The sequence below is a fragment of the Diaporthe amygdali genome, assembly GCF_026229845.1.
Source record: "Diaporthe amygdali strain CAA958 chromosome Unknown NODE_37_length_474048_cov_65_229390, whole genome shotgun sequence".
Taxonomy (NCBI): domain Eukaryota; kingdom Fungi; phylum Ascomycota; class Sordariomycetes; order Diaporthales; family Diaporthaceae; genus Diaporthe; species Diaporthe amygdali.
Genome location: NW_026517057.1, coordinates 262376 through 289742, shown reverse-complemented (window position 1 = coordinate 289742; position 27367 = coordinate 262376). Strand labels below are relative to the sequence as shown.

At 51.4% G+C, this 27367-nt stretch overlaps 8 protein-coding genes across 8 annotated transcripts; 3 read left to right on the top strand and 5 right to left on the bottom strand.

Annotated features, from left to right (window-relative positions):
- Nucleotides 1–264: 264 nt before the first annotated feature.
- J7T55_002107 (ankyrin repeat protein) lies at nt 265–4350 on the bottom strand (the record flags this gene model as incomplete). Its single annotated transcript, XM_053133485.1, has 3 exons — nt 265–2998; nt 3135–3429; nt 3480–4350. 3 exons carry the CDS (start codon nt 4348–4350, stop codon nt 265–267), a joined length of 3900 nt encoding a protein of 1299 aa, XP_052988666.1.
- A 132-nt stretch (nt 4351–4482) lies between these two features.
- On the bottom strand, nt 4483–6024 carry J7T55_002106 (ankyrin repeat protein; the record flags this gene model as incomplete). Its single annotated transcript, XM_053133484.1, has 3 exons — nt 4483–5465; nt 5561–5889; nt 5990–6024. The coding sequence occupies 3 exons, from the start codon at nt 6022–6024 to the stop codon at nt 4483–4485; spliced, it is 1347 nt and encodes a 448-aa protein (XP_052988665.1).
- A 1754-nt stretch (nt 6025–7778) lies between these two features.
- On the top strand, nt 7779–12149 carry J7T55_002105 (uncharacterized protein; the record flags this gene model as incomplete). Its single annotated transcript, XM_053133483.1, has 8 exons — nt 7779–7952; nt 8045–8172; nt 8232–8331; nt 8395–8536; nt 8601–8809; nt 8882–9419; nt 9931–11786; nt 11997–12149. 8 exons carry the CDS (start codon nt 7779–7781, stop codon nt 12147–12149), a joined length of 3300 nt encoding a protein of 1099 aa, XP_052988664.1.
- Nucleotides 12150–12591: 442 nt separating this feature from the next.
- Nucleotides 12592–15226, top strand: J7T55_002104 (HET domain-containing protein; the record flags this gene model as incomplete). Its single annotated transcript, XM_053133482.1, has 3 exons — nt 12592–12956; nt 13185–14610; nt 14813–15226. 3 exons carry the CDS (start codon nt 12592–12594, stop codon nt 15224–15226), a joined length of 2205 nt encoding a protein of 734 aa, XP_052988663.1.
- A 320-nt stretch (nt 15227–15546) lies between these two features.
- On the bottom strand, nt 15547–18285 carry J7T55_002103 (uncharacterized protein; the record flags this gene model as incomplete). The annotated part of the gene is made up of 1 exon (XM_053133481.1): nt 15547–18285. One exon carries the CDS (start codon nt 18283–18285, stop codon nt 15547–15549), a length of 2739 nt encoding a protein of 912 aa, XP_052988662.1.
- A 1390-nt stretch (nt 18286–19675) lies between these two features.
- Nucleotides 19676–20723, top strand: J7T55_002102 (uncharacterized protein; the record flags this gene model as incomplete). The annotated part of the gene is made up of 3 exons (XM_053133479.1): nt 19676–19678; nt 19761–19985; nt 20076–20723. The coding sequence occupies 3 exons, from the start codon at nt 19676–19678 to the stop codon at nt 20721–20723; spliced, it is 876 nt and encodes a 291-aa protein (XP_052988661.1).
- A 397-nt stretch (nt 20724–21120) lies between these two features.
- Nucleotides 21121–24390, bottom strand: J7T55_002101 (dna polymerase v; the record flags this gene model as incomplete). Its single annotated transcript, XM_053133478.1, has 1 exon — nt 21121–24390. The coding sequence occupies one exon, from the start codon at nt 24388–24390 to the stop codon at nt 21121–21123; it is 3270 nt and encodes a 1089-aa protein (XP_052988660.1).
- An 828-nt stretch (nt 24391–25218) lies between these two features.
- On the bottom strand, nt 25219–27100 carry J7T55_002100 (uncharacterized protein; the record flags this gene model as incomplete). The annotated part of the gene is made up of 3 exons (XM_053133477.1): nt 25219–25355; nt 25579–26932; nt 27068–27100. The coding sequence occupies 3 exons, from the start codon at nt 27098–27100 to the stop codon at nt 25219–25221; spliced, it is 1524 nt and encodes a 507-aa protein (XP_052988659.1).
- Between the last annotated feature and the right edge of the window lie 267 nt (nt 27101–27367).

Sequence of the window (27367 nt, the reverse complement as noted above, 5' to 3'; positions counted from 1 at the left end):
GCAGCAGATAAGTGTCAGCTTGTCGACTTTAAATCAATCGGCATTTTGGGCAGACGAGGAATGATGGTGATTATGTTTGGATGAGAAGGGTGACAACATGATGACCACTACACTACCTCGATAACCAGGCTGATCAATTGTGAACAGTAATTTCTGGGCGGGGAGACGGCGGCACTGGTTTAGAGACAGATGATTGTAGACAAGTTAGACGACTGATTCTTTCGTGAAGAATGCTTCATTCGATATGAGCGATAGGCCTCATTTTCATGTGTCATCCTCAACAGATGTCTCAAGCCGCTGCTCCTCCACCGCATTCTTGTGAAGCCATTCGAATTTGAGTGCCTGTATTGCAGCCTTCATCTTTGTCCTCCCGCCGATGATCGTGTTCTCATCCATTTCCAGGGTGGCTTTCTCTTTGCGGTTGCTGCAGTTGAGGCTCTCAGAGGTTTCCTCTTCTTCAAGTGTATCGAGCAAGTCAACGGCGCCGTTAAGTGCTTTGAGTGCTGTTCCCGCGGCCAGCTCCCCAACAACAGATGGGGTTTCCGCCGAGCCAGCTATCTTCGAGGTATCCAAGAGTCGACTGTCTGGAATGGAACTCAAAGAGCTCGAGCTTTTAGAATTAGAATCCCATTGTTGAGTCCTGTGGGCTGATTTCTGCTTGAGTTGGTCCAACAAGGCCTCTGCCAGATCAAGAGGTGAGTAACCCTCTTGATTCAACGTCAACGGATTAGAATCACTTTTGTCGAGCAGGTCTTCGATTATGAAGAAAAGAAAGTCTGTGAGACCTTCTGAACGGCGAAAATCCTGCAGAGACGAATAAAGAGAATTTTCGCAGTGCTCTGCGTACAATCGGTCGAGGGCATGACATAGAGCCGTCTTGCCATCCTTGTCTGGGACGTCGTGAGAGATTTTTAGGCGACCCAGAAGCATGTAAAACCGTTTGACTTTTGCGTACCAAACCTTCACATTGTATTTCAAGGACTCCGACTTATTTCGGTGGGGGCGATCGTCATTGCTTCCCGTCGTCGGTAAGACGACGTTCAAGCTAAGCACCATCTTTGCCAATGGGGTGAGGCCTGATGTGCCCATGCATTCAAGCGGACAGTTACTACTGCAGACTTCGACAAGAAATTCCAACACGATAGTGGCGCACTGGGCGACGGCCAAATCGAAAAGGGCGCTGTAGACTCCATCTACTTCACTCAAGAACCCGGGTCTGTCGGCATGTAATTTCTGGAGCTGCTCATGCTCCCACCAAAACCGGGCATCAGGGTCGTCATCCTCGTCGTAGAGTCCTCTTGGATAATTGTCGAATGCATACCACAGAGGAAACCGTCGTGCTTTATCCAAGATGAGATGATCAGCGCCTCGAGCCAACAGTATATTAACCATGCTCCGGGACTTGTCACAGGCCAATCTCGATTCTTCTGCATGGGATAATGCAGTTCGTCCACGGCCATCAGGAGCTTCGAAATCTGATATAGTGTCCAGGAGAAACTTGAAAGTCTCTAAGCGTCTGCATATGACTGCGTAACACAGCAATGTCTTCCAGGACTCATCGTATCCTCTGTATCGATCTGTACCAAGACATACGCGCTTGGGCAATCTCTGTAACTGCTGAGCGGCCTGGGATAGTCTTTTGGGGTTAGCTTGAGCCAGCAAGGCTTTGCATATAGATTCACATATCGTATTGTCTCCCATCATGTCCAGCGCCCAGACAAAAGGGTAACCGCCTCCAGCAACCTCGTGGAAGACAGACCAAACGTCGAAATTGGGAGTTTCGAGGAGGCGCAATACTTGATCAAGATTACGGGCTCGAACGGCATATGCGATTGCCGAGTATCCGGTCTCAGAAGTTGCGTTGATAGTAGGAGCGGCGGACCCCTCAATCAAGCATTTCAACAGAAATATGGTCAAGTCTTCAGATCGTGTGCAGACAGCTGCCATTAACCCCGTTCTTCCCTTGGTGTCGGTTTTGTGGACAATGAGGGGCTCGCATTGGACGAGCTTCTCCACCAACTCCTTCGAACGTAAAGCGACTGCAAGAAACAGTGTCTCGACTCCAAGTCTGGACTCTTTGTTGGGCGCAACCTTCGGACCTGATCCAATGTTATCCGACGACGGAGTGATCTTGGAAGCCTCGCAATCGTCAGAGTCGGTTATACACGGCAAGATCACATCCACGAAGTCCCAGTCAAGGCAGAAACGTTGCACATCCAGTACAGATGTGTCCCAAATTAGGTCGAAAGTATCCACATCTGCAAGATTGTCGGTCCGAGTTGTAATGTTATCACTTCGTGTCCAGTGTTTGTCGTGAGAGTACGAGAGAATGATCTGTTGGCGGAGAGCACAGAAAAGTATTTCATCGAGGATGTCGAATCTACTCGGGCTTTTACTGTCAAGAACACTGCAGAGCCTGTTCGCAATGAGGGATACCTCGGTTGAGTTGCCCCGGAAAAGCGACTCAACCAGGAATGGTGGCTGCATCTCTATGTTTCTCATCGATAGCAGTGTTTGTATGACATCCGTGCGGCTGGATTCCGTGGCGATGGATATTGCAGTCACATCATAGTAATCCGATTGTGGGACATCGACACCTTCATCGGCTAGAAGTGTTCGCAGTGGATACTTTGCGTCCAAAGCGATACCGATTTGAGGAATGGTGACTTGCTCTTGATTTGGCCCGGTGTCGGCGTCAATGTGCTCGCTGTGGACGCCGATAATATGGGAAAGCTTGATGAGAGATTTCACAAAACCAGACTGAAGCCCAAGTAGCATAGCTCTCTTAAAAAGTGTCAGCAATGTCTCGTTTGATGCTTCATGGTCGTGAGATTGCATCCAATCCAGGATAATGTCGACACATGCGTCTTGGTCCCGGTACACGGCAATGAAAAGCGGTGTCATCTCCCAAGTCAACTCTAGGGGAGGCAATAAAGATCCGGGAAGAATGGATGGTTTGATAGTGTGTCCAATTTGTACAGGGACGCAAATACTTTTCCTATCATTTGTAATTGTAATTCTGGATGATGTTGCTGTCAGAGCATTGAAATATTAGGTAGGTATGTGGCATTGGGCATGCGTAAAGAATACAGTGCTGAATGCGGCCCACGATGTACTCCAGAAGAAATGCTTACCGGAATTGCTTCAGATCTGCTAGCATAGCATCAATAGAAGGGTGATGCAGTAGAAAACTCAGCATTTCAGTTAGGCCTTCCCACACAGCGTGACCTAAAGCCGTGAAACCCATGAAAAAGTGATGATCGTTGCCCTTGGGGTACTGAAGCCGACGTTCGAGTAAAGCGCCATGCGCTAGAAGACATTCAACCACGGCCTGGTTTCCATCTTTAATCACCGAATAGGAAAGTGCATAGTCGATCAGCCTGGCGCCTGCGCGTTTTTTTGTGGGCATGCCGTTGTCTTTGTCCGTGACTGATCAGCCGTCAGTGCATGAGTCTGGAAACGAACAGCACGAGACTCACATTCACCGGAGCTACTGCCAGGATCATTCGAGTCTTCCTCAAGCTCACGTATGTATACGTCGAGGTTGGTCGTTAGGAGCACCTCAACAAGATTGATTCTACCCTCTTCACAGGCCCAGAAGAGAAGTTCCTGCATACCCCCAAGCTCTTTCGATAGTTGGCGGACTCCAAACTGCAAAGACATGTTTTGTTTCTCGGTGGGTAGAGAATTCTTGCGGCGAATTGGCAAGTTCGGGTCACCGTCCATCTCTGGTGCCGCGGTATCAGCCTCAGCCTTCAAGTGATGGTAGCCCCAGCGGGATTTGGCGTAGTCCAAGAAAGGACGATCAGTCGCAGACTCAACTTCCTCACAGGCGCTCATGTAAGTCCTGCAGATTGTGTCCATGATAGATTCTGCGCGAGGAAACCACTGGCTTTTGGTCAAGGACAGGTAGTCCTGAAATGACTTGTGCACCAGCTGGACGACAGCGCTATTCGTGTAGCCCACGATAGGTCCCTCTGAAGACGACGAGGAGCCATCTTCCGGCCCATATGAGAAGTCTGATCGTGTATCTAATGACGTCGCAGCGATCCCAGAGACCTCATGGCGAGATTGGACCACTACTAAGCCGGCACACGAAGGCAGAACATCTTCCATCTCCGGAACGTTATGCTGGTCAAATTCCCCATCTTCTTCGTCGATTTCTACGGCAACAGCATGACACAATTCGTCAACAGTGAGTGGTCGCCGAGCATACGTGAGTAGTAGCAATGTTCTCATCGCCAAGCGTGATGTTTCTTTTGGCTGGTCATTAATACGTTTCATGGCGTTCTCAAAGGCGTCGGTAGCTGCTGATGGCCCGGTCGTAAGAGTCTTGAGGGCTTCTCGCATTGCTTTTTGGGAGGGTCTCACGTTCATCAGGGAACGCAGATGAAGATCCGCAAGCAGAAACCTAGACGTACCTATTATTAGGGAAAAGCTTTAAAATTATCTGCTAATGTGGAAAGGAAAGGGAGTCAGTCCTCACATTTCACCAGCAGCTTGGACGATGGCAATCTTGATGTCGTTCTGCAGCGCAGGGTTCTTGCGCACACACAGCGGCAAGCCTCTCATGTGTGTTGACAAATACTGTTGAATGTCGTGGTCGGTTGCTTGAATAGTAATTCTCGTGGCCCCTGGGAAGAGGTCCTCAAAGTTTCCGATATCACGAGACGTCACAAACAAGTTGACGGCTGTGTCTTGTTGTAAATTCACTAATCTCGATATCAATGGCCTTCTTGCCGGGGCTTGGAGTTCATCCAGGGCATCAATGACGACGAAATTCCTTGCCTTCGACCTCATGGACACCTTGAGAGCATCGAACACCTCGTCAGGATCACTGAGGTTGGTTCCGAATTGTCGATGAATTTGATGGGATTTGATGACCGCATTGGGAGGATGACGCAGCTGCCCCAGAAGCATACTCAGCAAGCTTTTGGCCACACTCACTTCGTCGTGATCGTACTCCTTGTAGTTGCAGAAGAAGTAAGCAACCCCCACATCTTCAGAATCTGACCGAAGAAGTGAATGAAGATGCTCAATAACCATGGCCGATGTGTAAGTCTTTCCTGCACCAGGTATACCCGGGCAGTATAGGGTCCCACCTTTGCCAGCTGCGCAACTCCACGCGTGCCACTCAGGGGACTCAAAGAGCCATCTTCTGGTGTTCAATTCCCTATGTCGTACAAGATATTGGAAATGTCGCACGTGTTTTCCAGATCCCTCATCAATCCAATCGAGGACGCGCTGTCGCTCGTCTTCGTCGACACGATTCTCAAGTTTGTTTAGACTTTTTTCCAGTTTCCTTTCGGAGCAGTTTCTCAGGAACAGTCCCAATGTCGAAGTATTGGAGGTAAGCCTCGAACGAATGTCCCGAATCTCCTCAGAATCAAAGGTAAGGCGGTCCCATATTCTTCTTGCACGTTGCTTTCCTTGAGGTCGTGGCCCAGGCTCTAAGGCACTGTACTCTACATGTCTAGTCAGAAGGGTGCGCACTTGACAGCATCTCTTTCCTCACATGACATTAGGCCTCACATGAAGACGGAAGCAAAATGACACTCACTGGCTAGAAGACTCTCCAAGTCCTTGAGTACGTGATGGGAGGCTTCCAATATGGTCATTAAGTAGTCGGCCTGATTCGAGCCCAATGACCGGAGAACACCATCGTCCTCTCCCGCAAGATCGAACAATGTCACCGAAAGACTCCTGACATCATCTGAGAGGTCTCTGAAATGTTTTGGCGCATCTGAGAACTGTTTTCGGATTTGTGTTGCAAGATTGATAACAGCCAGGAAGTCTCCCACGCTGAAGCCGAAACTCATGGTAGCAGCCTGATGTCTGTTGAGTCTGAGGCAAAAGCCAAAATCACAGTACAGGGTCCCAATATTGGCGCTGTTCAATTTTGCCGTGCCATCTTGAGCCGGTGGGCTAGACTGCGCTGTCTCTACGTAAGGGAAACAGACAAGAATCAGTGAGACAGATCATCTCGAACGAGAAATGAAGCTGGAGGCCTGCAGGCCGCAGCATGGTGTGGGGGCTGAGCAAATGAATTGGCTAGTCAACGCCATGCCCGATTTGGAGACATGGCGTTCCCAAGGCACAATCTGTGTCTGCGTCCAGACTGAATCCTCAAGCATGGCGCATTGAAGCACATACATAATTGAATCAGAAAGAAGTGTAAACTTGTGTGTATACCATTCTTCTAGAATGGTCGTTACCGAGAAGGAGTAAGAGGGTATGGAAAAAAAGAATGTCGATCTGATTAGTCCAGATTTAAACCCCCTTAAGATGAATCCTCATAATAATGATAATATTTAGTTAGTATTTGATTGCAACTGTGTGAATCGTAGCGTTAGCGTTTGTGGCGAGCTGATTGGTCCGTTGGGCCTACGGCTATAAGTAGGCCTTGAAGGGATGCAGCCTTCGGCTGCTTCCTGTAACCAAGCAAGCAACCCACACCCAAATAAACACCAACATCCCCAAACGCGCATCGTATTCGAATACGTGACCCAGCCAACAGCAACCTTTTTTGGATATAATAATCCTAATGATAAGAGGAAAAGTTTTAAAATTAATCCTAATAAAATATATGATCTTTATGACCTATAGTACTGCACATGCCTTCAAATATGTGTGCAACCATGAGGGATTCCTCCATACAACAAGGGTTTTCGGCTTCGGCCCAGTAGCGTTTGCCAAGAGTATTGATTTCCAGTAATAGCCGCTGTAGATCGTTGGGATTGAGAAGAAAACGATTTGCAGTCGGACAGAGAGTGACACACAGCACATGCAGTTCAACCATGAGATATACATCTATTTGATGTGATCGGCCAATGAAATCGTAGTACCCAAGAAGACGAAAAGGGTTTTCGACCAATATTCACTTTGAACTTATCTTCACGTCCGTGAATATCTATTGTTCGGCCCAAAGTGACTGCAGGAAATTTTGTAATGCTTGTGGTCTTATTTAGTAGTAAGCTCTGTCGTACAGCAAGAATTATTAGTTCGAAGTCACTCAGCCGCGACAGATTAGTTGCAACTCTCCGGCTCAAAATTTCTCAATCCATCGACGGTACCCATTTAATTAACATCAAGTTACTGGTGCAGCTGCCTAATCACACCTTGTGAGAAAGGCCGGTGAAACAGGTCGGTGAAGGAAGGTGGAGGGTAGAGTTGGATTTCAACATAGCCTGGAGGAATCGGATCTGCAGAAGAGCAGTATTGCGTCTCACACGTCCCTTCAAAGATAAGTCATGGAGGGTTGCAATTGGTCACATATGGTGTCTCTCCGCCTTAGCAGTGCTTCATTGGTGAGTCGAAGACAACATGGTGGTATCTGCAGGTTGCACATAAGGCGTAGATCCTCCGGAATAGAATCATTCATGACTGCAGACGGGGAAAATCATTGACACAATCGTCCTTGGTGTAACGGCATTGCTTCTCCAATATTGGCCCCCAGTGTTGGCCCCCGTTGTTGGCCCCCAGCAGAGTTATAGACTTCCACAAGCCATTTGATCGATCCCATACCTGTTCTGCAGGCGTCGAACAACAGGATTGCATGTCTCGCATCCCGATAAACCGGAACAATTAAGATTACTTGCATAATTAGATGAGAATGGGAACAGGTGTTAATCCCACAGGGGCCTCAGACAGATAGTCATTACAGCCGTTCCAGCTTGACACTCCGAGAGCCCACTCTCTTCTTCCGTAAGACCCATTCCGCGCCTCAAATGACGAGCATTACCAGATCACCATCAACTAACCCATACGAATCTAGCATCATGTCGCCTCCGACGCCCGCCGAAGCAGCCGCTGTAGCTCGGCAATTTGACATAGAGGCATTTACTTTTCTCGCTGTTGCCTCCTGCATGACGATTCTGAGAACTTATATCCGAGCAAGAGCGGTGGGCCTCAAGGCTCTTCAGTTGGATGACTACTTTGTCTGGCTCGGAACAGTTCGTTTGATCTTTCTTCCGCCCATTCCTGCACTATTTCAATACTTGTCGGGCGGCGAACTTGCGGCATGTTGACCGACAAAATCATTCAGATATTCCATGGAGTTGAGACAGGGATGGCGTGGCTTGTGACCCATCAGGTTCACGGCCTTGCCAACAACGGTTTAACGGAAGCCCAACGGCTATCGCTTTCCCAGACCAGCCCCGAGTACAGCTTGCGGTGAGTAGCAACTGGCGCTACCCACGGATAATAACACAGCCAATATTGACTTTAGCCAGTGTCACGGGCTCTAAAATCCAACTCGGCGGTTGGACAGCCTACTCGGTGTTGCTATGGGCACTCAAAACCTCGCTGCTGTTTTTGTATACGCGGTTGACGGTATGCACCGATGCCTTATGTGGCCACTAGTACCTCGCCGTCGAGTTCTAATAACGTCGCCAGACCGGTCTTGGTCGAGGTTACCAGATTCGAGTCAGAGTCGGCTTTGCCTTCATCGGTGCAAGCTGGCTACTGCTCATTTTGACCATCCTATTTGAGTGCCATCCATTTCACAAGAATTGGCAGATCAATCCGGATCCAGGAAGTGGGTCTTCACTCGACCAATACCTTGACAGTTTCCACCTTACTGACGACCGAAACTCATCTAGGCGTCTGCCAACCTGCCGTCTCACAACTGGTGATCATCATTAGCCTCGTGATGAATGTTACCACTGATCTATACCTCATCTCTATACCGCTTCCGATGCTTTGGGGGTCGATGCTCAAGCCATTGAAAAAGATAGCCTTGATGGTGATCTTCAGCAGTGGTCTCTTCGTCATTGCATGCGCTATGATCCGCTCTATCCTAATGCTGACAGTGTGTCTTCTTTCCTCCCAAACTCTCACAATAGAGAATCCGCATGCTGACCGCGTTCAACCCTTGTCCCAGGACCCCGTCAATGGGGCTCAATTAGCCGGGTCATGGTCTATCAGGGAGACCTTTATCGCCGTGGTGACGACCAATCTTCCCGTTGTTACCCCCTTCCTGACGCACATCGTGGCGCCTTATCCCTGTTATTTCCTCAGCTCGATGCGGTCCAGCAAAAAGAGCAGCTCCAACCAGCACAACCGGGATATCCGCACCTGGGGCCAGAGATCGCTATCACAAGACCAGCGCCAGCGCCGAGGCCCTCCCACAGCAAACCCTATCACGAACCTTGAGTGTACTGAGAGCGAAGAGCGTATGATCGAGCTACAAGAGCGGAACGCGGCTTCCGTAGGGAGCAAATCTCAAACGGTGCCTGGGTGGAGGGTTCCGAGCAACAAGACGAACGCAAATGAAATCGATGTGGAGATTGAGGTATCAGTCACTGAACAAGCTCGTCACGACGTGGAGATGGGAATGTCCTCAGAATTCAGGCTTCCGCCAGAAGGCCATTTTGCCTTCGCGCGGGGACCAGAGCAAGATAATTTCAGATTTGGACAAAGTAGATGGTGAAGAGTAGGCGATGGCCACGGTTTTATGTGTTTGATATACACTGCTTTATTGTTGAGGGCTTTCTCCTGCTTTGAATTTTCTATTTCAGCTGCAGCTCAAATTCTTTAGGTACCAGATCTTTTTTAAATCCACACTTACCACACGTGGTAGTTGCTGTTTAGATGTTACCCCTTATCCTCTAATCTCATGTCGACCACACCTGTTCAAGGATGTGGGATGGCATCCAAGCCTTACGCGACGAGACCCAATGCCGGCCGGCAATGATTTTCGTTCGTTCTTGGACCATCATCAGGAACTTTAGGCTTAATAAGCTGCCAGGCAGAAGTCGCCTAGGCAATCAGTGCTGTGCCACACGATTGCTGTGAAACCATAATTGACCCGTATAATCAGATGACTTGTCTCGATCCGTAGAAAAGTCACTTTATCTTTTTTCTTCTTCTCCAACGGAGCCAAGGTCTACAGCACACACAAACGCCCAGCGTGGTCCAGACACGGTACAGACGCGGTACAGACGCGCTCAACACCACACCCCAGCTTCGCCTTTCTTGAATCCTTCACACTCGCCGCTCCTTTCACTTCATTCGAGGCCATGGAGATTCCTACTTATCATCTCCGCGATCCTAAAATCCCTCCTATATTACGTCTTCCTTCTCATGTCCGACATCGTATCTACCTGCATGCTGGTCTAGTCCTGCCCTCGCATACCGGGTATTCTGATGCGTTTGACCTGAGCCCAAGCTACGATAACTCAAAATATCACGGCTTTAATGGACTGCTTCGCTCTTCCCGCATCATCTACACTGAGGTATCGACTCTGTTATACTCTTCCAACGATTTCTTCATTCGTTATTGGAACCAGCGGTCGCTCGAAGCTTTGCGGAACCTGACTCCACATTCACTTTCAAAACTCACACGTCTGAAAATAATTCTCAACGAGGCGTCCTGTCCCTCATCAAATGGGGGCGGCGTCGTTCCGTGGCAGACCAAGGGAGATCACACAGACATGCTTACCGAGTGTGACAGCGACGGACGCTTGAAGAGTCGCGATATACCCCTCAACAGTCGACAACCGCTGGCTGAAGCGCTAATTGATGCATGGAATGCAATAATTGACCATCTCGCCTTATGTATTACTCCGAACATCCTTGAGCTATGCGTGGTCTGCGATGTCCACCCCGAAGACATCGAGATTGCCAAGCGAGTAGTCAACCCGCTGGCCAGCCTGCCGTTGCTCAAGAACTGTCACCTTCGGCTATGTAGAACCCCAACAGCTGCTCTTAACGAATTGGCGAGGTCCACAGTCTTGCAGGTCCGGGGAATTTCTGACGTACAAGCCTCGCTCGTACCAGCGCTTGGACAAGATATCTCGCGTCCCTCGCGCCCCGGCTTCCCAACTGCCTCGGGTTCCCGACTCTTGGCGCTCCCTCAAGAGCTGCGCTTTCGTATCCTCGAGTTCACGGACCTCATTACTCCCTGGAAGGAGGTTACATGGAGCAGACAGCACAAAGGCTTCATAGAGAGTAAAACTTTCTGCTTCCCTCTAGACGCCCGGGGAGAAGAGTGTCCTCCTCACAAACACCACGGCTGTCAGTTTCACAATTGCTGGGAAACATACCCTGAACGGTCTCTTGGTTGCTTCTGCCGCATCAAGCACTCTGCCTTTTCGTCGGGTTGTAAATGCTGGGCGCCACCGCAAAACCTTTTCCTCATCTGTCGCTCTCTTTATGTCGATTCCCAGGTCGTATTCTATTCAGGCAACAAATTCGTCATACACGACTTCAATTTCGACCCGCCGTGGGAATTACCCTCGGAGACACAATTATATCCATTCCCTCGCCTCGCAGCAAGCATCTTTCTCAGGGAGATTGTGCCTGAAAGCTGCCTACGTGAATTACGATCTGTCGAATTCGTCTTTCCGCCCTACCACCACGAAGACTGGCCTCAGGAAGGACAAGCAGCCCATGAAGACTGGGCCCGGACGATAGAGTGGGCTAGCAAGAGACTTTCTCTGCCGGCACTTACTATTCGTCTTGCTATGTCATATCCATGTGAATGGGACATACCCAAACACCGTAGATTTATGACAACAGGGCAGGGTGAGGAGATCTTAGCGGCCTACACGCGTATCCTTGCCCCTCTTGTCTCGCTTGGCTCAGACGGCCTGGCCAGGTTCTACGCCCGCTTGATGTGGCCGTGGAGGTATACAGACGAGATAATGGACGCGTGCGTGATTAAGGGCTGGAAATGGGTCGAGGCTGTTGAAAAGGTGATGAAAGATCGTGCTGAGCGGTTGGTCATGGGCGATCGGTATCACTCCTTGTTCGATGGTGATGGCGAGCCTCCAGATAGCTTATGGGTGCGCACATTTCAAAGGGATGCGTGATATTATGCAGTGCATTTGACGGACAGCATCAGATCGCATTTGTTCCGTAAGAGATATTATCACGTACTTAGGTACCAATGTAGTAGAAGCTACTCAGCTTTTTAAGGCCCATCGTGTAGACTACTACGACTGGCCTCCAAACAAGGCTGACCATTTGCAGAAACTGAATTCAAATATCAAAAGGACCCTTTCAGCCTACCAGGCCGGAGCGCGACTGCCCAGGTGTACCAGAAGTCAGGAAAGCCCGAGAAGGTGTTCTACTGGCAGCTGGCGGGATTTAGACCCAAAATCACGGGCCTCCGCTCTCGCAAATTGGCTACACCGGCGGTTGTTTAAATGATGCAAAAAATTGACTCATATCCTGAAGGTTGAGATCTGATGGAAGAAATGCTTGATGTGGAGTCGCCTTCGCCTCTGGGCCTCTTGCCAAGAGAGGCCTCAATGCCACTTCTCTATGAAAAAGATAACCCAGGACTGGCGCTGTGCACCGAGACTATGGAAGCATGTACAGGGGTCCGAGATTCGTTGCTCATTGGCGTAGGGGATGTGAGATTATGAGCTGAACCCCGATCGTCCTGGCCCTTGCTAATGGCCTGCAGCTAGCTGCCTAAGTGCTGACAGGATCTGGAGACCCTAGTGATGGGACATTTATCAAGAACTTGGACCTACCGATCACGATGTTGGTCATTCACACATTTAAGCATACCGACACGCTCAGGAGCCTTCTGAATACCTTCCGTCTTCCTATGCTCTTCAATCCGGGACTACGTTTTTCCAAATGGCAAGCGGTCGAGATGAGTGGGCGTCATGGAAGAAAGTCTTGAAAAGGGAGGGCAAGAAGGGTTACACCCTAGCGCGAGACTCATTGCGTGAAGGGTGGCGTGAGGGTTGGTCTTCTTCGTCCGAGAAGGTCACATCCGACAGCGACACCCAGGATGCGGCGTCGAACGGGGGATCAGGGCACGATCAGGAAGTCATTCCGAAGCCAGAAGCCGACTTCGAATACGAACCTCTTCCCGGCGAGGGCTTCATAAGGTTGCTAAAGATCGTTCCTGGAAATAAGGAAGAAATGATCAGGCTTGAGTTGTCCACTGTCATGCTGGACAACTCCTACGGCACCTATGAGTCTTTAAGCTATGTCTGGTTCGTCTTCTTGTCCTTTCTTTCCCCTACATCGCCGATTCCCGCGTGCCCGAAAACTCATTGGGACCACTTCATAAGTCTAGCAACGTATGATTGTTAATCTTTGAGCTTGGCAACGGAGCGCTCCAAAGCGAGATCTCATGAGTGGAGATTCGTGATAAGCATGAATCTCTCCAGGGATGCAGAGATGTGGCAGAGGGCACACTTGATTAACAAGCCAAGAAATAGGGGCAACCCGAAGCAGCCCAAGAAAAGCGTCATCGTCAACGACGCCTCAATGGAGATTTACCAGAGCCTCCACACAATTCTTACGAGTCTTCGGCCTTCCACTTCTGAGGAAGGTCGCGTTCTCTGGGTTGACGCAATCTGTATAAATCAAGGCGACATGATCGAGCGCAATGAGCAAGTTCCAATTATGGATAGAATCTACCAAAATTCCTGGCGTACTGTTGTCTGGCTGAGAGCCGAGACTGAAGGCGGAGAGGAATTATTCGACATGTTACATGACCTAGCTGAGGATGCGAAGGCTCTAAGGAATTCTTCGACCACGAGCTCCTTGGACAAGGGAAATGTTGGCGATGACATCGATTCCGCCTCACTTCCAGCGATACTCCAGCAATTCCTGAGGCGCGAGCCTGTACAGAGTGCTAAGAGGGACCTTTACCTCGCCAGGATGGACATCTGGTCTATGTTAAGTTGCGAATGGTGGTATCGAGCCTGGACACTTCAAGAGATCTTGCTTTCATCCTCGATCATTCTCATCCAGGGTGACCTGAAGATTGACTGGCACGATTTCTGCCTTGCAGTCGATCATGGCCTGAGAATGCACATCTGGATATTTCTCGACTCAGGTACTTTCGTCGCTGAGGAAATTATCCCGTACCTCTCTATCAAGTCTCTGCAGCTCCAATTAGGGCTTTATGGGGATTCAACGCAAAATCGGCCGGACTTCGGGGCAGAAGGCGTCCTTAAGCTACTAGAAAAGTGCAGGCAGAGGGAATCCAAAGACCCCAGGGACAAGATATACGCCATATTTGGCATCATTAAAGCCGTCCAAAAGATGCGGCCTCCTTCGGACGCTGTGCACCGAATGTTCATGGACCCGGACTACACTAACCCGGTGGTCTACGTCTACAGAATGCTCACCCAGCAGCTCATCGAGGCAACTGAGAGCCTGGACGTCTTAGGCGTGTGTCCGCCATCCACGCGTAGAGGTCTCCCATCTTGGGTAACCGACTGGAGCGTCTCTGACTCTTTCGCGGTACCCCTGACGCGTGACTCTCTAGACAGGCCGCGGCGCACACATGCTGCGCGGGGGGCCCCAGCACGAGTACGGTTCCCCCCAGATGCTGTGACTTTGGTTCTGCGCGGGCATGAGGTCACAAAAGTAAAGGCGATCTCAGAAGTTTTGACCCGAGTCCACTTCACTCTCGAGACGAGAGAATCAAAGGACGATTCCACGGACAGCGCTACAGGAGGCTTCCGTTCGACAGTCAAGGAGTTATATGAGGAGACCCATGCGGACCTGCACGCCGAAGCGTCCTACTTTCACACCCTGCTCGAATGGGAGAGATTTGCTTCCAAAACGACGGCACAGAACCCAGGAGGAGAAGACCCGCAATCGGTATACTGGAAAACGCTCTGCGCGGGGACGGTAAGGGAACCCTGAAGATTATTTTCACCTCCCCGAGGGTGTTCACATGCCAGGTTCAAGTGCTCTCTCCCTCTTTGGCTTGCAGCTATTGGTTAGGCCACGGCTTGCGAGGCGGAGCACAGGCTATGGAATCCTATTCTGCCACATATTTTTACGAGACTTCATATTCTTGGTGCTCAATGGCTAACTCAGAACACTGTAGTACGACCCAAGTGATCCGTCGAAGACGGAAGCGATGTACCAGGAGTGGCTGAAGGTGCTCGTGAACCTTCGAAACAACGAGAAAAGATTTGGGTCTTTTTCATCGAAGATCAATCCAATGATTTACACGATGCAGTCCATTTCATGGAGCGTCGGCTTCCCAGAATTTACCCCATATCTGGAATGCGCCATCGAGAGACGATTTGGATGGTGCGAAAACGAGTGGTTGTGTCTGCTCCCCGAGGGGGCCCAGAAAGATGACAGGGTCGTGCTTGCAGAGGGCGGCAAAGTACCTCTAGTGTTGAGACCTGATGGTGATGGATACTACATGTTCGTGGGAGAGGCGTATATCCATGGCATCATGAACGGGGAGGCTTTCCGGCCCGAGCTATGTCAGGACATAAAAGTCTGTTGAAAAGTAAATGGCCGGGATTGGCAACATATGCTATGTGGGCAAAGGATAACCAATCATCATTCGCAAATACAAGTTTTGATGTGCTGTGGATTGCAACTATGAGAATGTAACTCTTTACTATTCAAAATCAATGTCTGCCAGTGTCTCATACCAGACTCTCGGGTTCAATGAAGCAAATGACAAACTGTACCCATTCACTTAAAGCTGGGCTTTCAGCTCTTTCAACAAATCCAGCACAGTCATTGGACTGCTCTCGAACATCAACGAGAAATCATGCGTCCAACACGGGCTGTGTCCACGATTCACCCGACCCATCAACCTCAGACGGCCGTTGGAGGTTGCCAGTGGTACACGTCAAACGACGACAACCTGTCCATCTCCCAAAATATTTCCCGGAGGGCATCCAACTGCAACAGCCTGTCCATAAGGTCCTCAGCCAATTTCGTCCCTTTATGCTCCTGCATCCACTCGCCGCTCCATAGCATCGCTTGAATTTCCTCCCACTCGTCATGGACCTGCTTTCTTAACTCGGCACGAAGCTTTGGGTCTTTCATTTTCCAGGTAAACTCGCGGTTGGCGGCTTCCCCCGGCGTCTCTAGTCTGGTTTGGAAATCTTTGTAGAGTCTGGACTTCTCTCCTCCCCGCTTCAATTCATCGACGACATATTCAGTGTCCTCGTCGTATTTTTCGACGGCTTTGCCTTTCATCTCGTCAAGCGCAACATTCGCCACGTCTTGCAGACACTCAAGGTGGGGTGGTTCGTTGGCTGGCTGTTTGCCCTTGTCTGGCTTTTCTGGTTGTTTACCCTTGTCTGGCCTGGCAGGTTGCTTACCCTTGTCTGGCCTGGCAGGTTGTTTGCCCTTGTCTGGCCTGGCAGGTTGTTTGCCCTTGTCTGGCTTGGCTGGCTGTTTGCCCTTGTCTGGCCTGGCTGGTTTTTTGCCTGGTCGTGGTGTGTATATGCTGTTCGAGGGCTTCGAGTCCAAGTAATTCTTTCCAATTTCAAGATCAGCCCATTTCACACATTTCTGTTTGCCCTGATCACCCTGATCACCCTCATCCCCCTCTTCGCCGTCTTCGTCGTCCTCATTTTGATCTTCGTCATTCTGGCTATCCTCCGGTGGTTCTGGTGGCCCACTGACCGGTGGTGATGGTGGAGGATTTCCAGGAGGCGGTACGGGTGGACCATTCCCCGATGGTGGTGAAGGGGGATTATCCGAGGGTGGTGAAGGTGGTCCTTGTCCGGATGGTGGCGAAGGGGGTTTCTGTGAGGGTGGTGAGGGTGGCTCGTTTCCTGATGGTGGTGGAGGGGGTTCCTCTGAGGGTGGTGGTGGTGGTCCGTTTCCTGATGGTGGCGAAGGGGGTTTCTCTGAGGGTGGTGAGGGTGGACCATTTCCTGAGGGTGGTGAAGGTGGTCCGTTTCCTGATGGTGGTGGAGGGGGGTTCTCTGATGGCGGTGAGGGTGGGGCGTGTCCTGAGAATGGCGAGGGTGGTAGAGGTGGCTCAGGAGGAGGCGACCCAGGGGAGGGCACGCCAATATCAGGCACCTCAATTTCAGGAGTGTCAATATCAGGCACCTCGATTTTAGGCGTATCAACCTCAGGCACGTCAACCTCAGGCACGTCAACCCCAGGTGTGTCAATATCAGGCGTGTCAATATCAGGTGTCTCAGGTCCCTCACCAGCACCTGGTGGGTGAGGATCACCGCCCGATGGTGGTGAAGGAGGGGGGCGTGACGGTGGCGAAGGAGGTCCCTCACCTACAGGGGACGACTCCGGTTCTTCAATGATGGGATCCAAGGGTCTCGCCGGGTCAATATCAGGTACATCGATATCAGGTACATCGATATCAGGTACATCGATATCAGGAGCCTCGACATCAGGGGCTTCAACATCAGGGGCTTCAACGTCGGGAACGTCGGGTATTTGAGCCGGCGGTGGTTCTCCCGGGCCCCCGACATTGGGAGGGTCTCCCCCAAAGGCGTTTCTGATGTTATCCCATATCCTGCCACCCTGCTCTCTCAACTGGTTCAGAATCCCTCTGAAATCAGGGTTCTGGAAAAGTTTGCGCAGACCTGCGATCGCACCTGCAGCTGCCGGGGTACCGAGACCGACAGACAGCCCAATGGCAAGAGCTTTTTTCTTCTTTTCTTCCTCCGCCTTTCTTTGGGCCTCGCGCTCAAGTTCGCGTTGTTCCTCTGGGGTCTTGAACGTAGGCTGGGGCCCGACAGAGGTTGTAGACGAGTTTGTGGTTGTAGAAGTGACAAAGGTTGTCGGAGTGCTGGACGTGGTGGGCTCCGGAGGTGGTGTGATCTGGCTCGAAGAAGAGCTCAACACCGAGGTGATTCTGGTGCTGGGAATAGACCGCGTCTTGGAGGGGATCGAAGTAGTAGAAGGAGGCGTCAATGTACCTGAGGTGGTTGGCCCAGAAGTGGTGCTAGAGGGAAATGAAGACGTTGGGCCAAATGTTGGTGTAGGAGAAGAGATCCTGAGAGAAGAAGTGGTCGCAGTTCCAATGTCCGCCGTCGGGCTCGTTGGTAAAATAGAGGAGCTTGTCCCAGAGTCAATACTGGATTCTGCGGTTCCAGTAGAAGTAACAGAGACAATAGTCTCAGAGCGAGAAACTTCGGGGAAATTTCCTGAAGTAAGAGGCGGGGTATAATAGGAAGTGGCCGTTGAGGCAGTTCGCGAGCCGGTATGATCAATCTCGGTGGGAGCTGATGGTGTCAACGTGACCTCGGCAGTGGATGAAGTGAAGGCAGGAATACTAGTTGGGAAGGTTGTCGGTGCTACTATGCTCTCAATTGTGCTTTTCTGCCAGCCGCTCTGTTCGTCGTCCGAGAGCGGGTAAAGTATGACATCGGGTATCCATCCTAGCGTTTTCCCATCCCCTGGTGGGAGAGGAATAGCTTTGTAGCGACCGTCTGAGCCTTTGAAGCCAAGTAGTCCACCCATGCCAGGTATTTCGTCGTAATTCCCGCGCTTGCTGGTCGGTGAAGCCAGGATATCTGACGGAAAGATCGAAAGACCCGCGAGCGCGGATGCTATCGTAGAGCCGCGCATGATGGAAGAGATGCACGAACCACGCAGGTGGGTATAGTTCTTCTTGAAAGTAGGGATGTCAGTCAACAATGACTGGTAAGGTGAGTGCTAGTTGTTGATACTAGATGGCGACGTCAAATATGATTTCAAAGTATGTGAATAGTCTAGACGTGTGTTGATACATCCAAAACATGAATATTCAGACGACGGAAGAGGAAAGATACTTTTATTATCGAAAGGGCTCCCATTTTGGCCAACTTTGTCACTCTAAAAACGAAGGAAGTTTCCGCCAACTATCAGAAAAAAATTGGTCTGAATTCATTAGTGGAAGCATTCGCCTCTCTGCTTGGATCCAACCCGGCTCCGTGGGTACCTCAATGTCTAGCTGAATGGAGCTTGCAGACTTGGGTCACAATGTGGTAGTAAGTACTCGCATACTCCCAATTGGACAGAGACTTCAAGTTGCCTCCTTGCTTCAATACTCAGACTGAATTAATTAAGCTTTTGAATTTAAAATCCCTTTGGATTTTGCTGTAGCAGATGTTGCATTCAATGCTGTATTCGAGTAGGAGGTGACAAGATAGTGCTTAGTAAAAACCTGGCTCAATTCTGGGCATCTGCACTGATTCTCACGAATGAATTGGAGACGTCTCGATTCTAACGCTTGCATGCCATTTCAGTCAACTATGGGACAGGAACGAGCACTCGACTTGAATTTGTGCATTACTGACTTGCCTCAAATTGCGTATAAGCGCCATGCGTATTCTAGCGGCGCAGGCTAACAAGCCTAGTAATTCGAGTTGTGGAGAGTCCAAAATATAATTCTAGCAAGGTATAGCATTCAGCCAATCTTGATCTCAATGAAACAGTCGGAATAATGGGCTTGTGTTTTGCTTTATTGGAGGCCCAATTCATGCTGACTGTAGCCTGAGATTAGAGTAGGTTGAATCATGTTGGCTCCCAGAAATGATCCGACCTTTTGATCATGATAGATGGGAAATGATTGTGAAATAAGTTGCTCCTATGTTGTTTTGCAGTCCAGAGAGTCGAGCAATCAAGGCGGAAGTCAAGCCACTTCTGCACAGCCACTCCATGGCGGATCCCCCCCCCCCAGATGGGGGACCCCTGCAGCACTGCTCTTGCCATCCCAGCCACTGTTAGCGTCGCCCCAGGTGCAGCTGCGTAGGCGGCGGCAGGCTAGAAACACGCAGCTCCAGTTGCCTGAAGTAAACCCCCCCAGTCAATCAGTCGACTTGGCTTGGGGAGCTCTAAACGACCCCCGTCCATCATCCATCACCTCAAGCTCCCGACGACGACAACGTACAGCCTTCGCAAGCTCATCCACCTCATTACCGTGCCTCCCGCCCCTTTGAACCTCCCAGACCAAGCCGCAATCGCATAGATTCTCATCATGGTAAGCTCTTAGCCTCGCAAACAAGCCCTTGATTACTCGCAGCAGGGCAAAGCAGGCTAACAAGCGACTTCCCATGTCGTAGACGTCGATAGGAACAGGCTACGATCTCGCCAACTCCATCTTCTCCCCCGACGGCCGAAACTTCCAGGTAGAATACGCCGTCAAGGCAGTCGAGAACGCAGGCACATCAATCGGAATCCGTTGCAAAGATGGCGTTGTTCTGGCGGTTGAGAAGGTCGTCGCATCCAAGCTGCTGAAGCCTGGCGCAAACAAGCGGATCGCAACTGTCGACAGGCATCTTGGTGTCGTAAGCTCATCCGTCCCTTCCATCCTCCAAATGTGTTCAAAGCACACTGCCCCATGGGAATCCCGACTGACACGGCCCTCCCATGAACAGGTATACTCTGGCATGGTCCCCGACGGCAGACACTTCATCGACCGCGCACGCGACGAGGCCCGCTCATGGCGAGACAACTTCAAGGCCCCCATCGCCACATCCGACCTCGCATCTCGTATGGGCGGCTACCTGCAAGCCTACACCCTGTACCAGTCCGTGCGGCCCTTCGGCATCACGGCCATCGTCGGCGGCTACGACAGCGAGCTGGAGCTCCCCGTGGACGGCGAGGTGGGGACCGGCCCCAAGGTGGGCGCGGGCGGCAAGGCCGAGGGCAAGAAGCACGGCGGGCCCTTCCTGTACATGATCGAGCCTTCCGGCCTGTACTGGGGCTACTACGGCGCGGCGACGGGCAAGGGCCGGCAGGCAGCCAAGGCGGAGCTGGAGAAGCTGGACCTGAGTGGCGAGGGCATTTCGCTGCAAGACGGCGTCAAGCACGCCGCGAGGATCATCCACCTCGCACACGATGACAACAAGGACAAGGAGTACGAGCTGGAGATGACCTGGATCAGCAACCACGACGGCCCGACCAAGGGCCGGCACGAGGAGGTCCCCAAGGCGCTGCGGGAGGAAGCCGAGCGATTAGCGAAGGAGGACAATGATGACGACGAGGATGACAAGAAGGACGGCGACAAGATGGAGGAGGACTAGTTGCGGTACTCGCTACGCCGTCTAGCCGTGGGGGCTCTTGTCCTTTTAGAGGACCACATAAAGTGACTGGAGCGCTAGGAGCAGTTGGGGAGTCATGCCTCCGCCGTTGGGAAAAGACAAGTGAGAATAACAGCCGGCCACCCGCGGCATAGGGAGCAAGCCTTGGAGCGTTCTGGGAGGATGGAAATCTGCCGGAAACCTTGCATCAAAGGCACATGTACCATTAAAATCACAGCTTTGACGATCCAGGGGCTATAGATTATTGACGTGTTACGCATCCACAACTTTCATAAGAACGTGCGTGGAACATTGCTACGGGCCCGTAATCAGGGGCCCTTCCTTTTTTTGTATTCAGGGATGCTCTACCCAGCCCACTCAATCACGATCGCCGCGATGATTACTCGTCGTCCCCCTCATCCTCATCCTCGTCCTCGCCCTCGCCATCGGCCTCGGACGGCTCATCTGCCTTCCCCGGCACTCCATCCAACCGCTTCGCCACCAATGCCGGGTGCGACTGGATCCACTGCGTCCAGTCCGCGATGATGGTCGAGAACTGGAACCCGCCGTACATGGCCCACTGCATGGCGAGCCCGCCATAGTTATCCCATATGACCTGGAAGTAGCCAACGTTCTTGCTCAGGATGTCTCCCACAACCAACAGGCTCGCCTTGGACGCCGACTTGGCAAACGCGTGCGACTCGTCCTCGGTCATCTCACCGTGGATCGACTCGAGCAGTTGCAACTGCTTCATCAGGTACTCCTCCAAGTCAGCTTTGTCTTTGTCCTGCTGCTCTTCCTTCTCTCCTTGCTCCTCCTTCTCATCATCCTTGCTACTGGCCTTAGCTTTCCGCTGCGCCTTGGCCATCTCGGCGATGATATTGCCGGCCTTCTTCCCCAGGTCTTTCGTCTTGGTGGTGCGCATCATCTGCAGCAGCGGCAGGAGGAGCTTGTACACCAACGGGTTGGCGGCCTCCTTCCGAGCGAAGATGGCCAGGAGGTCCAGTGTGCGGTGCTTGAAGTTGACGACCGTCTCCTTGGCGTCCTTGTTCTCCTTTTTCTTGTTGCTGTTCCTGACGCGCGACTTGAACGCTGCAGCGAGCTTCTCATCTAAAGCTATCATCTCCGAATCGCTCATGTCTGAGTCGTCGTCGGATGACGCGGCATCTTTGTCTTTATCAAGCCGGTGGCTGTTGAGAAGCTTCGCGAGGTCGTCATCCAGTGCTTTCAGCTTGGCTTCGTCCTCGTTGAGCTCTTCTTCTTCGTCCTCATCTTCTTCTGATTCTCCGTCGTCGCCGTCTTGTCCTTCATTTTCCGAATCTCCGTCACCATCCTGAGTCTCTTCCGCGTCAACAAACTCAACGTCCGAGCCGAGCTCAGACATATCGTCCTCCTCGTCAGAGCCACCAGCTTCCTCCACGTCCTCCATGTCCGCGTCCGTGTCAAACAAAGCTCGCAAGCCCTCGGCGTCCTCCTTTGCTGCCAAAGTGTCCGTCAGCAGAGTGAGTGCCTCTTCGGTCATGAGGCTTGTGAACGCCTCAAAGACGCGGTCTGCAGTCTGACGCATCAGAGATGAGGGCCGGGCGACCATGGCTAGCAGGATCTCTACGAGCAGCGCTGAAACATCGCCATCCTCGCCCTTCTGCTTGCTAAGCAGCTTCTCATGACATTGCCTCAGGTCGTGCAGAATGTCAAGAGCGTCGGGCTCCGCGTTGTACAGCTGCAGGATCGCAACGGCGTAGAGGAGCGCCAGGCCCTGGTAAGCGTTGCTCCTGTGGCCCTTCGCCTGCTTCGGATTCGTCAACTGCTGCAGCTTCTCCAGCGCCTCAAGCAGCTCCGTCTGGAGCTCCTCGTCCATCTCGACGCTGCTCGAGTCAATCAGCATGATTGCGTTGCAGAACTCGGCGAAGTCTTCTGGCCGCTTGACGAATTTGGCGAGGGCAGCAGTGAGCTTCTGACGCAGAATTGGCTTGGTCTTCTCGCTCAGTCCTGGAACAATCTCGCCAGCCTTAGGATATGCAAGCTTCGCGAACTCCTGCAGGGCCGGTCCGCCCACCGAGCCCTTGCTGGCATTCTTCGTATCAGCCTCTGTCGGGACGATACTGGACAGTCTAAACAGGTAGTCTGCGTAGACCATAATGTGGTTTTCAGCACTGTCACCTTCGGACGTGAGCACTAGCTGCTTTACAGTTTTGATCACCTGTTGGGCATGTTGGGGTTTTGTAAGGTGCAGTAATTTGTCAACGGTCTTGCTGTTTGACCGTTGATCAAAATTATATGCGCCTTGCTTTCCAAGAAGGAACTGCAGAACGACTGGAACCAGGTCACGATCCGTGTCCGCAGCGTGCTCTATTGCCTTGAGGGCCTTGGTGGCTGCCCGATGGAGGTATCTGTCCTGCTTCGCCGCCTGGTTCATCAGACAGGTCAATAAGTTCTGGGAGAACAGGTTGTGTGTGATGTGTGAGTGAGAGATGCCACCTTCGAGGAATTTCTGGAAGATCATAAACCCGGTGAACTTTTGGGGCTCCGAGGCGGTCTTTGAAAAGAAGCCCTGATCCACGACGCGACTCCAGAACTGCTTGAACTGATCAGATGCGCTCTTGGAGTCGGTAGACGCCAGTTTGACGTAGTGTGCAAGTATTATGTCCCAGACGAAATGCAACTGCGCAGTCCAGCTTGCCTGTTTTTGCTTCTGGGCCGGCTCCTCGCCATTGCTTTCTTGTTTGCTCTCCTGCTTGCCGCTGTCTTTCAGAACAGCCGGCAATTCACCTAGGTATTTGGAGGACAAGAAGTCACGCCATGATTTCGAAGGCAGCTTGATCTTTGGGAACTTCTCCGTGAGTATAACAGTGATGGCAACTGCGTCGGGTGTCTTCGCCCATCCAGCCTCGTCGAGCTTACGTAGAGTCTCTTCTGCGATCTGCTGGTCCATCTGGGGCACTGTCTGGAGGATGATCCAGGCGCATTGAGGCTTGAGCCAGACCTTCTTCTTCGCCAGCTTGATCAGAAGGGCCAAGATCGTGTTCCATCTCGTGACATCGTCGAAGAGGATTTTGGCCCGCACAAAGCACTCAATGCCAAATAGCTGGCCAAAGTAGTGGTCCTTCTCTTCCTGACCGGCGATGTTGCCAACCGGTTTTGTCTTCTCCGTAAGCGTGTTCAGGACGAAGTCGAATGTAAGGCCCCGGTACTTGTCGCCACAGAGATCTTTCTCCCCCCATAGTTGTTGTAGAATCTCGGTCAGCACAACGCTGAAACCCAGTCTTGACGCTTTCCTACTGCTCGCGAGTCCTCGGAACAGTCTCTTTTCAAGATGTCTGTCGAGGGACGACTCTGAGACACCATCGTTGTCCAGAAGCTTGGATATGATAACATCGGCAGCCTGTAGGCGCTCATCGGGGTCCTCGCTGCCCAGCAACTCGTAGAGAGGGGCTTCGATGTTACGGTCTTGTTCTTCTGGGAAGGGCGATTTGTCGGACAGAAGTTGCTTCTTCGAGAGTGGTTTGGCGGGAGCAGGCTTGCCCTTCTTCTTCCCGCCCTCGAACTTCACAGGCTTAGGGGCGGGCTCGACATCGACATCCGCAGCGGAGGTACCGGTCTTGACTCGTTTTTGTGAAGGCTCGATGGTGTTTGGGTTCTCCTTTCGGTGCTTGCGCTTGTTTGGAGGCATTATGTGTAAGGTTGTATCAGGTCAATTTCAATTGATCGACTCTTCCCGATCTTACAGTTCGAAGAGGTGTTGCTTCCGTCTTCTGTGTTGCTGTCTCGAGATCGTCAAAAAAAAGTTGGGCGGCTTCATGCGATCCGCATGTGATTGGATCAGAAAACTTATGTAATCAAGCGATAAGATGGATAAGATAACAGCTGCTCAGCTTAGGGGTACTATGTCGGCCAAGTTTTCTTTCAGTGAGCAGTGGCTCGCGCTGCTCACGAGGTTGTGATGAAAGATTATGCCTTGAAATTTTGCGATTAAGACGCTGTGGCAGCTTAAAAGTATTATTCGCCGTACTCGCCTTGAGCTGATAGTACGTACTCCTTCGGTCCTCTGGCTTGACATGTCCACGCTCTGTATATAATAGTATTCCCAGGTGCCGCCAGCTAGATTGCAGATATATCCGGAAAAAGTACCTGCAGGTAAGAAAAAGCCTGGTGCATAGCTACAGACAAATGAGAAATCTGTGGTGCGGACAAAAAGCAAGGTCAGAGTCTTAATGGATAGTCCGCTGCGATGTCAGAGGGCCCGCAATCCTTGATCCATGAGATTTTAGCTGCGCTTAAAGATTATGGTGGTGTTAACATGGGGCAGCGTTTTGGTTGGCAATATAGCCACTGCTAATACTGCAATAAGCGACTAAGGCGATTAAAAGAAACACAAATATTTTTATTTATTTTTTTGCATAAAAAAGAAAAGAAAAGAAAGAGAAGAGGGTGGCTATGCAGGAAAAGGAAGAAATGTTTGCTGCGTTGACAATCTGTGCTATGATATCCGCCCTCCTTGTCATCCTTTCTTGAACAGCAGGCGGCAGCAGATAAATATGTCATCTATCTGCAGCCACTTGGTAACCATGTTCTGATTTTCGAGATCCTTGATGGTTCTGGTGCTACCTTCTGCTGCCCGGTCGCCAGACGTCTTGCCTCCAGACGTCGCGGTAACGTCAAAGACAATCCCGATTCAACTAGACAACAATCTCTGCGAGCTTGCCTACAACCTTCTCGATGTACCTAACTCCTACCGCTATACCAAGTTCGTCCCTGAACTCCGTTTCGTCACCAAAGTCCACATTGCCGCTATCAAGACAAGTAAGGCATGTCTCAACCACCTTACTGTACTTGGTGCCTACTTTGCGTCTTAGCCTACCTCTTGCTAAGGATATCAAGTGATTCTTGACTGTCTCTGGAGCCTTCAGCAGCTCGGCGCCGCTCATTTCTGCGAAATTTGTGCCCAGTCCCGAGCCCAACCATGGTCCCTTGGCATTCTCATCGGCTTCCTGACCAGCGCCCGGCTTGTCGTAGACGACGAAACTGTCCCATAGACCGATTTCCAGCAAGCACACACCGAGACTGTAAATGTCGTGGCGTATCTCATAATCAACGGAGGGCGTGTCCCCTTGTCTTCGTGGGTGGCGGTACAAGTTCCTCTCCCAATCGTCATCGCCGAGACGAAGAGTCTTCCCATCGACGTCACGCAGGACATCGAAGCCGACCAGCACAGCCGTTTCATTCCCTAGGGCCCCGTCTTGTCCTGTTTCGTTGATTGGCGCGCCGGGCTTAAGTGCAGTGCCGAGCATATTTGGAGTCTTCTGACCGATAATAAGGATGGTCTCAGGGCGAATGTTCTTGTGAACGAAGTCGTACAGGTGCACATAGTTGATGGCATTGACCAACTGCCGAGCGAGGTCAAGACGTCCTGAAAGAGAGTCATGCTGGCCTGCGGGACCGCTCAGCAGACGTTGTCGCAAGCTTTGTACCTGGGTATGGGTGGTCGGAAGGCGAAAGACGAAGGAGAGGTCGCCGATCGCAGTCTTGTGATCTTCTTCCTGAAGTATGCCCTTGCATTGCAGTAACCCGAAGCCGAATGGATCAGCGTGCTTCAAACGCAGGGCGAAGTTGCGAATATCTCGCTTGACGGCGTTGGCGTGCGGTTTGGACGCGCAGGTGACGGTGTCGAGTATCACGATATCGCCGTTGTCGGCTCGTCGTGCTAATTTTGCTGAGCTAAGAGGAATTGATTTGATACTGTCGTGCACGAGGCCGTCAGCAGGGAGTATAACGGTGGATCGGGCCGCTTCGTCATCAGTTGTATGGATGGCACGCCTAATATATCGTGCGGTGGCATCTGGTGGTTTTGAACCATAGTTCCCTGGGCTACTGATAGTCGATTGGTTTGCCTCAACTTCGAGCTGACGATCGACTTCAGGACTGGCCATCTTCATCATGAGATACCAGCTAGGGTCGAACACTGTCCTCCAGGTCTCGAGGTCGGCGATGGACTCGGCAAGACTATCGCGTACAAAGACGTACTTGAAACGCTTCGCCTTGGGGGCGCCGATCTGCTCACTAGAATGATCGAGGATGGATTGAGATGGCTTCAAGAGACTCCAAAGCCTCGTGTTGGCGGCGCGCAACTTGGCCAGAAGCACCTCAAGGGTCTGCTGTTGGACGTGGCGGTGCCAATCATCCAGTAACGGATCAAGACGGCGAACCAATTCGATCTGTTTTTGGACACGCAGCCAACAGGCTTCAACTCGCACAATACTTTCATATAGACGGCTATCAGCCTTAGAAAGTGCATGGCAGGCTGCGACGAGTTCAGTCCCCCAGTGGTGGCACACATCGATGAGGCCTACCAGCCCAACGACGCCTAGAGCAAGCTCAGCCATGATCGACTCACCCGTTGCAGCAGTAAAAGATGCTACTTTAAACTTCTGACTCAGGGAATAGGTCAACATACGGGAAACCGCAAGAAGATGTGGCTGTGGCATGCATACATACCTACCTAGGTACTTGACCAATGACGCCCGGCAATGCCGCTGACGTGCATTTGACCGGCTGTGTCCCCCCTCATCTCGCCTAAAAGTTGCTTGAAATACGCTTTACCCCTTCGAAGTGATGGGTATGCAGTTCCTTTGCCGTTGTTGCTCTCCCGA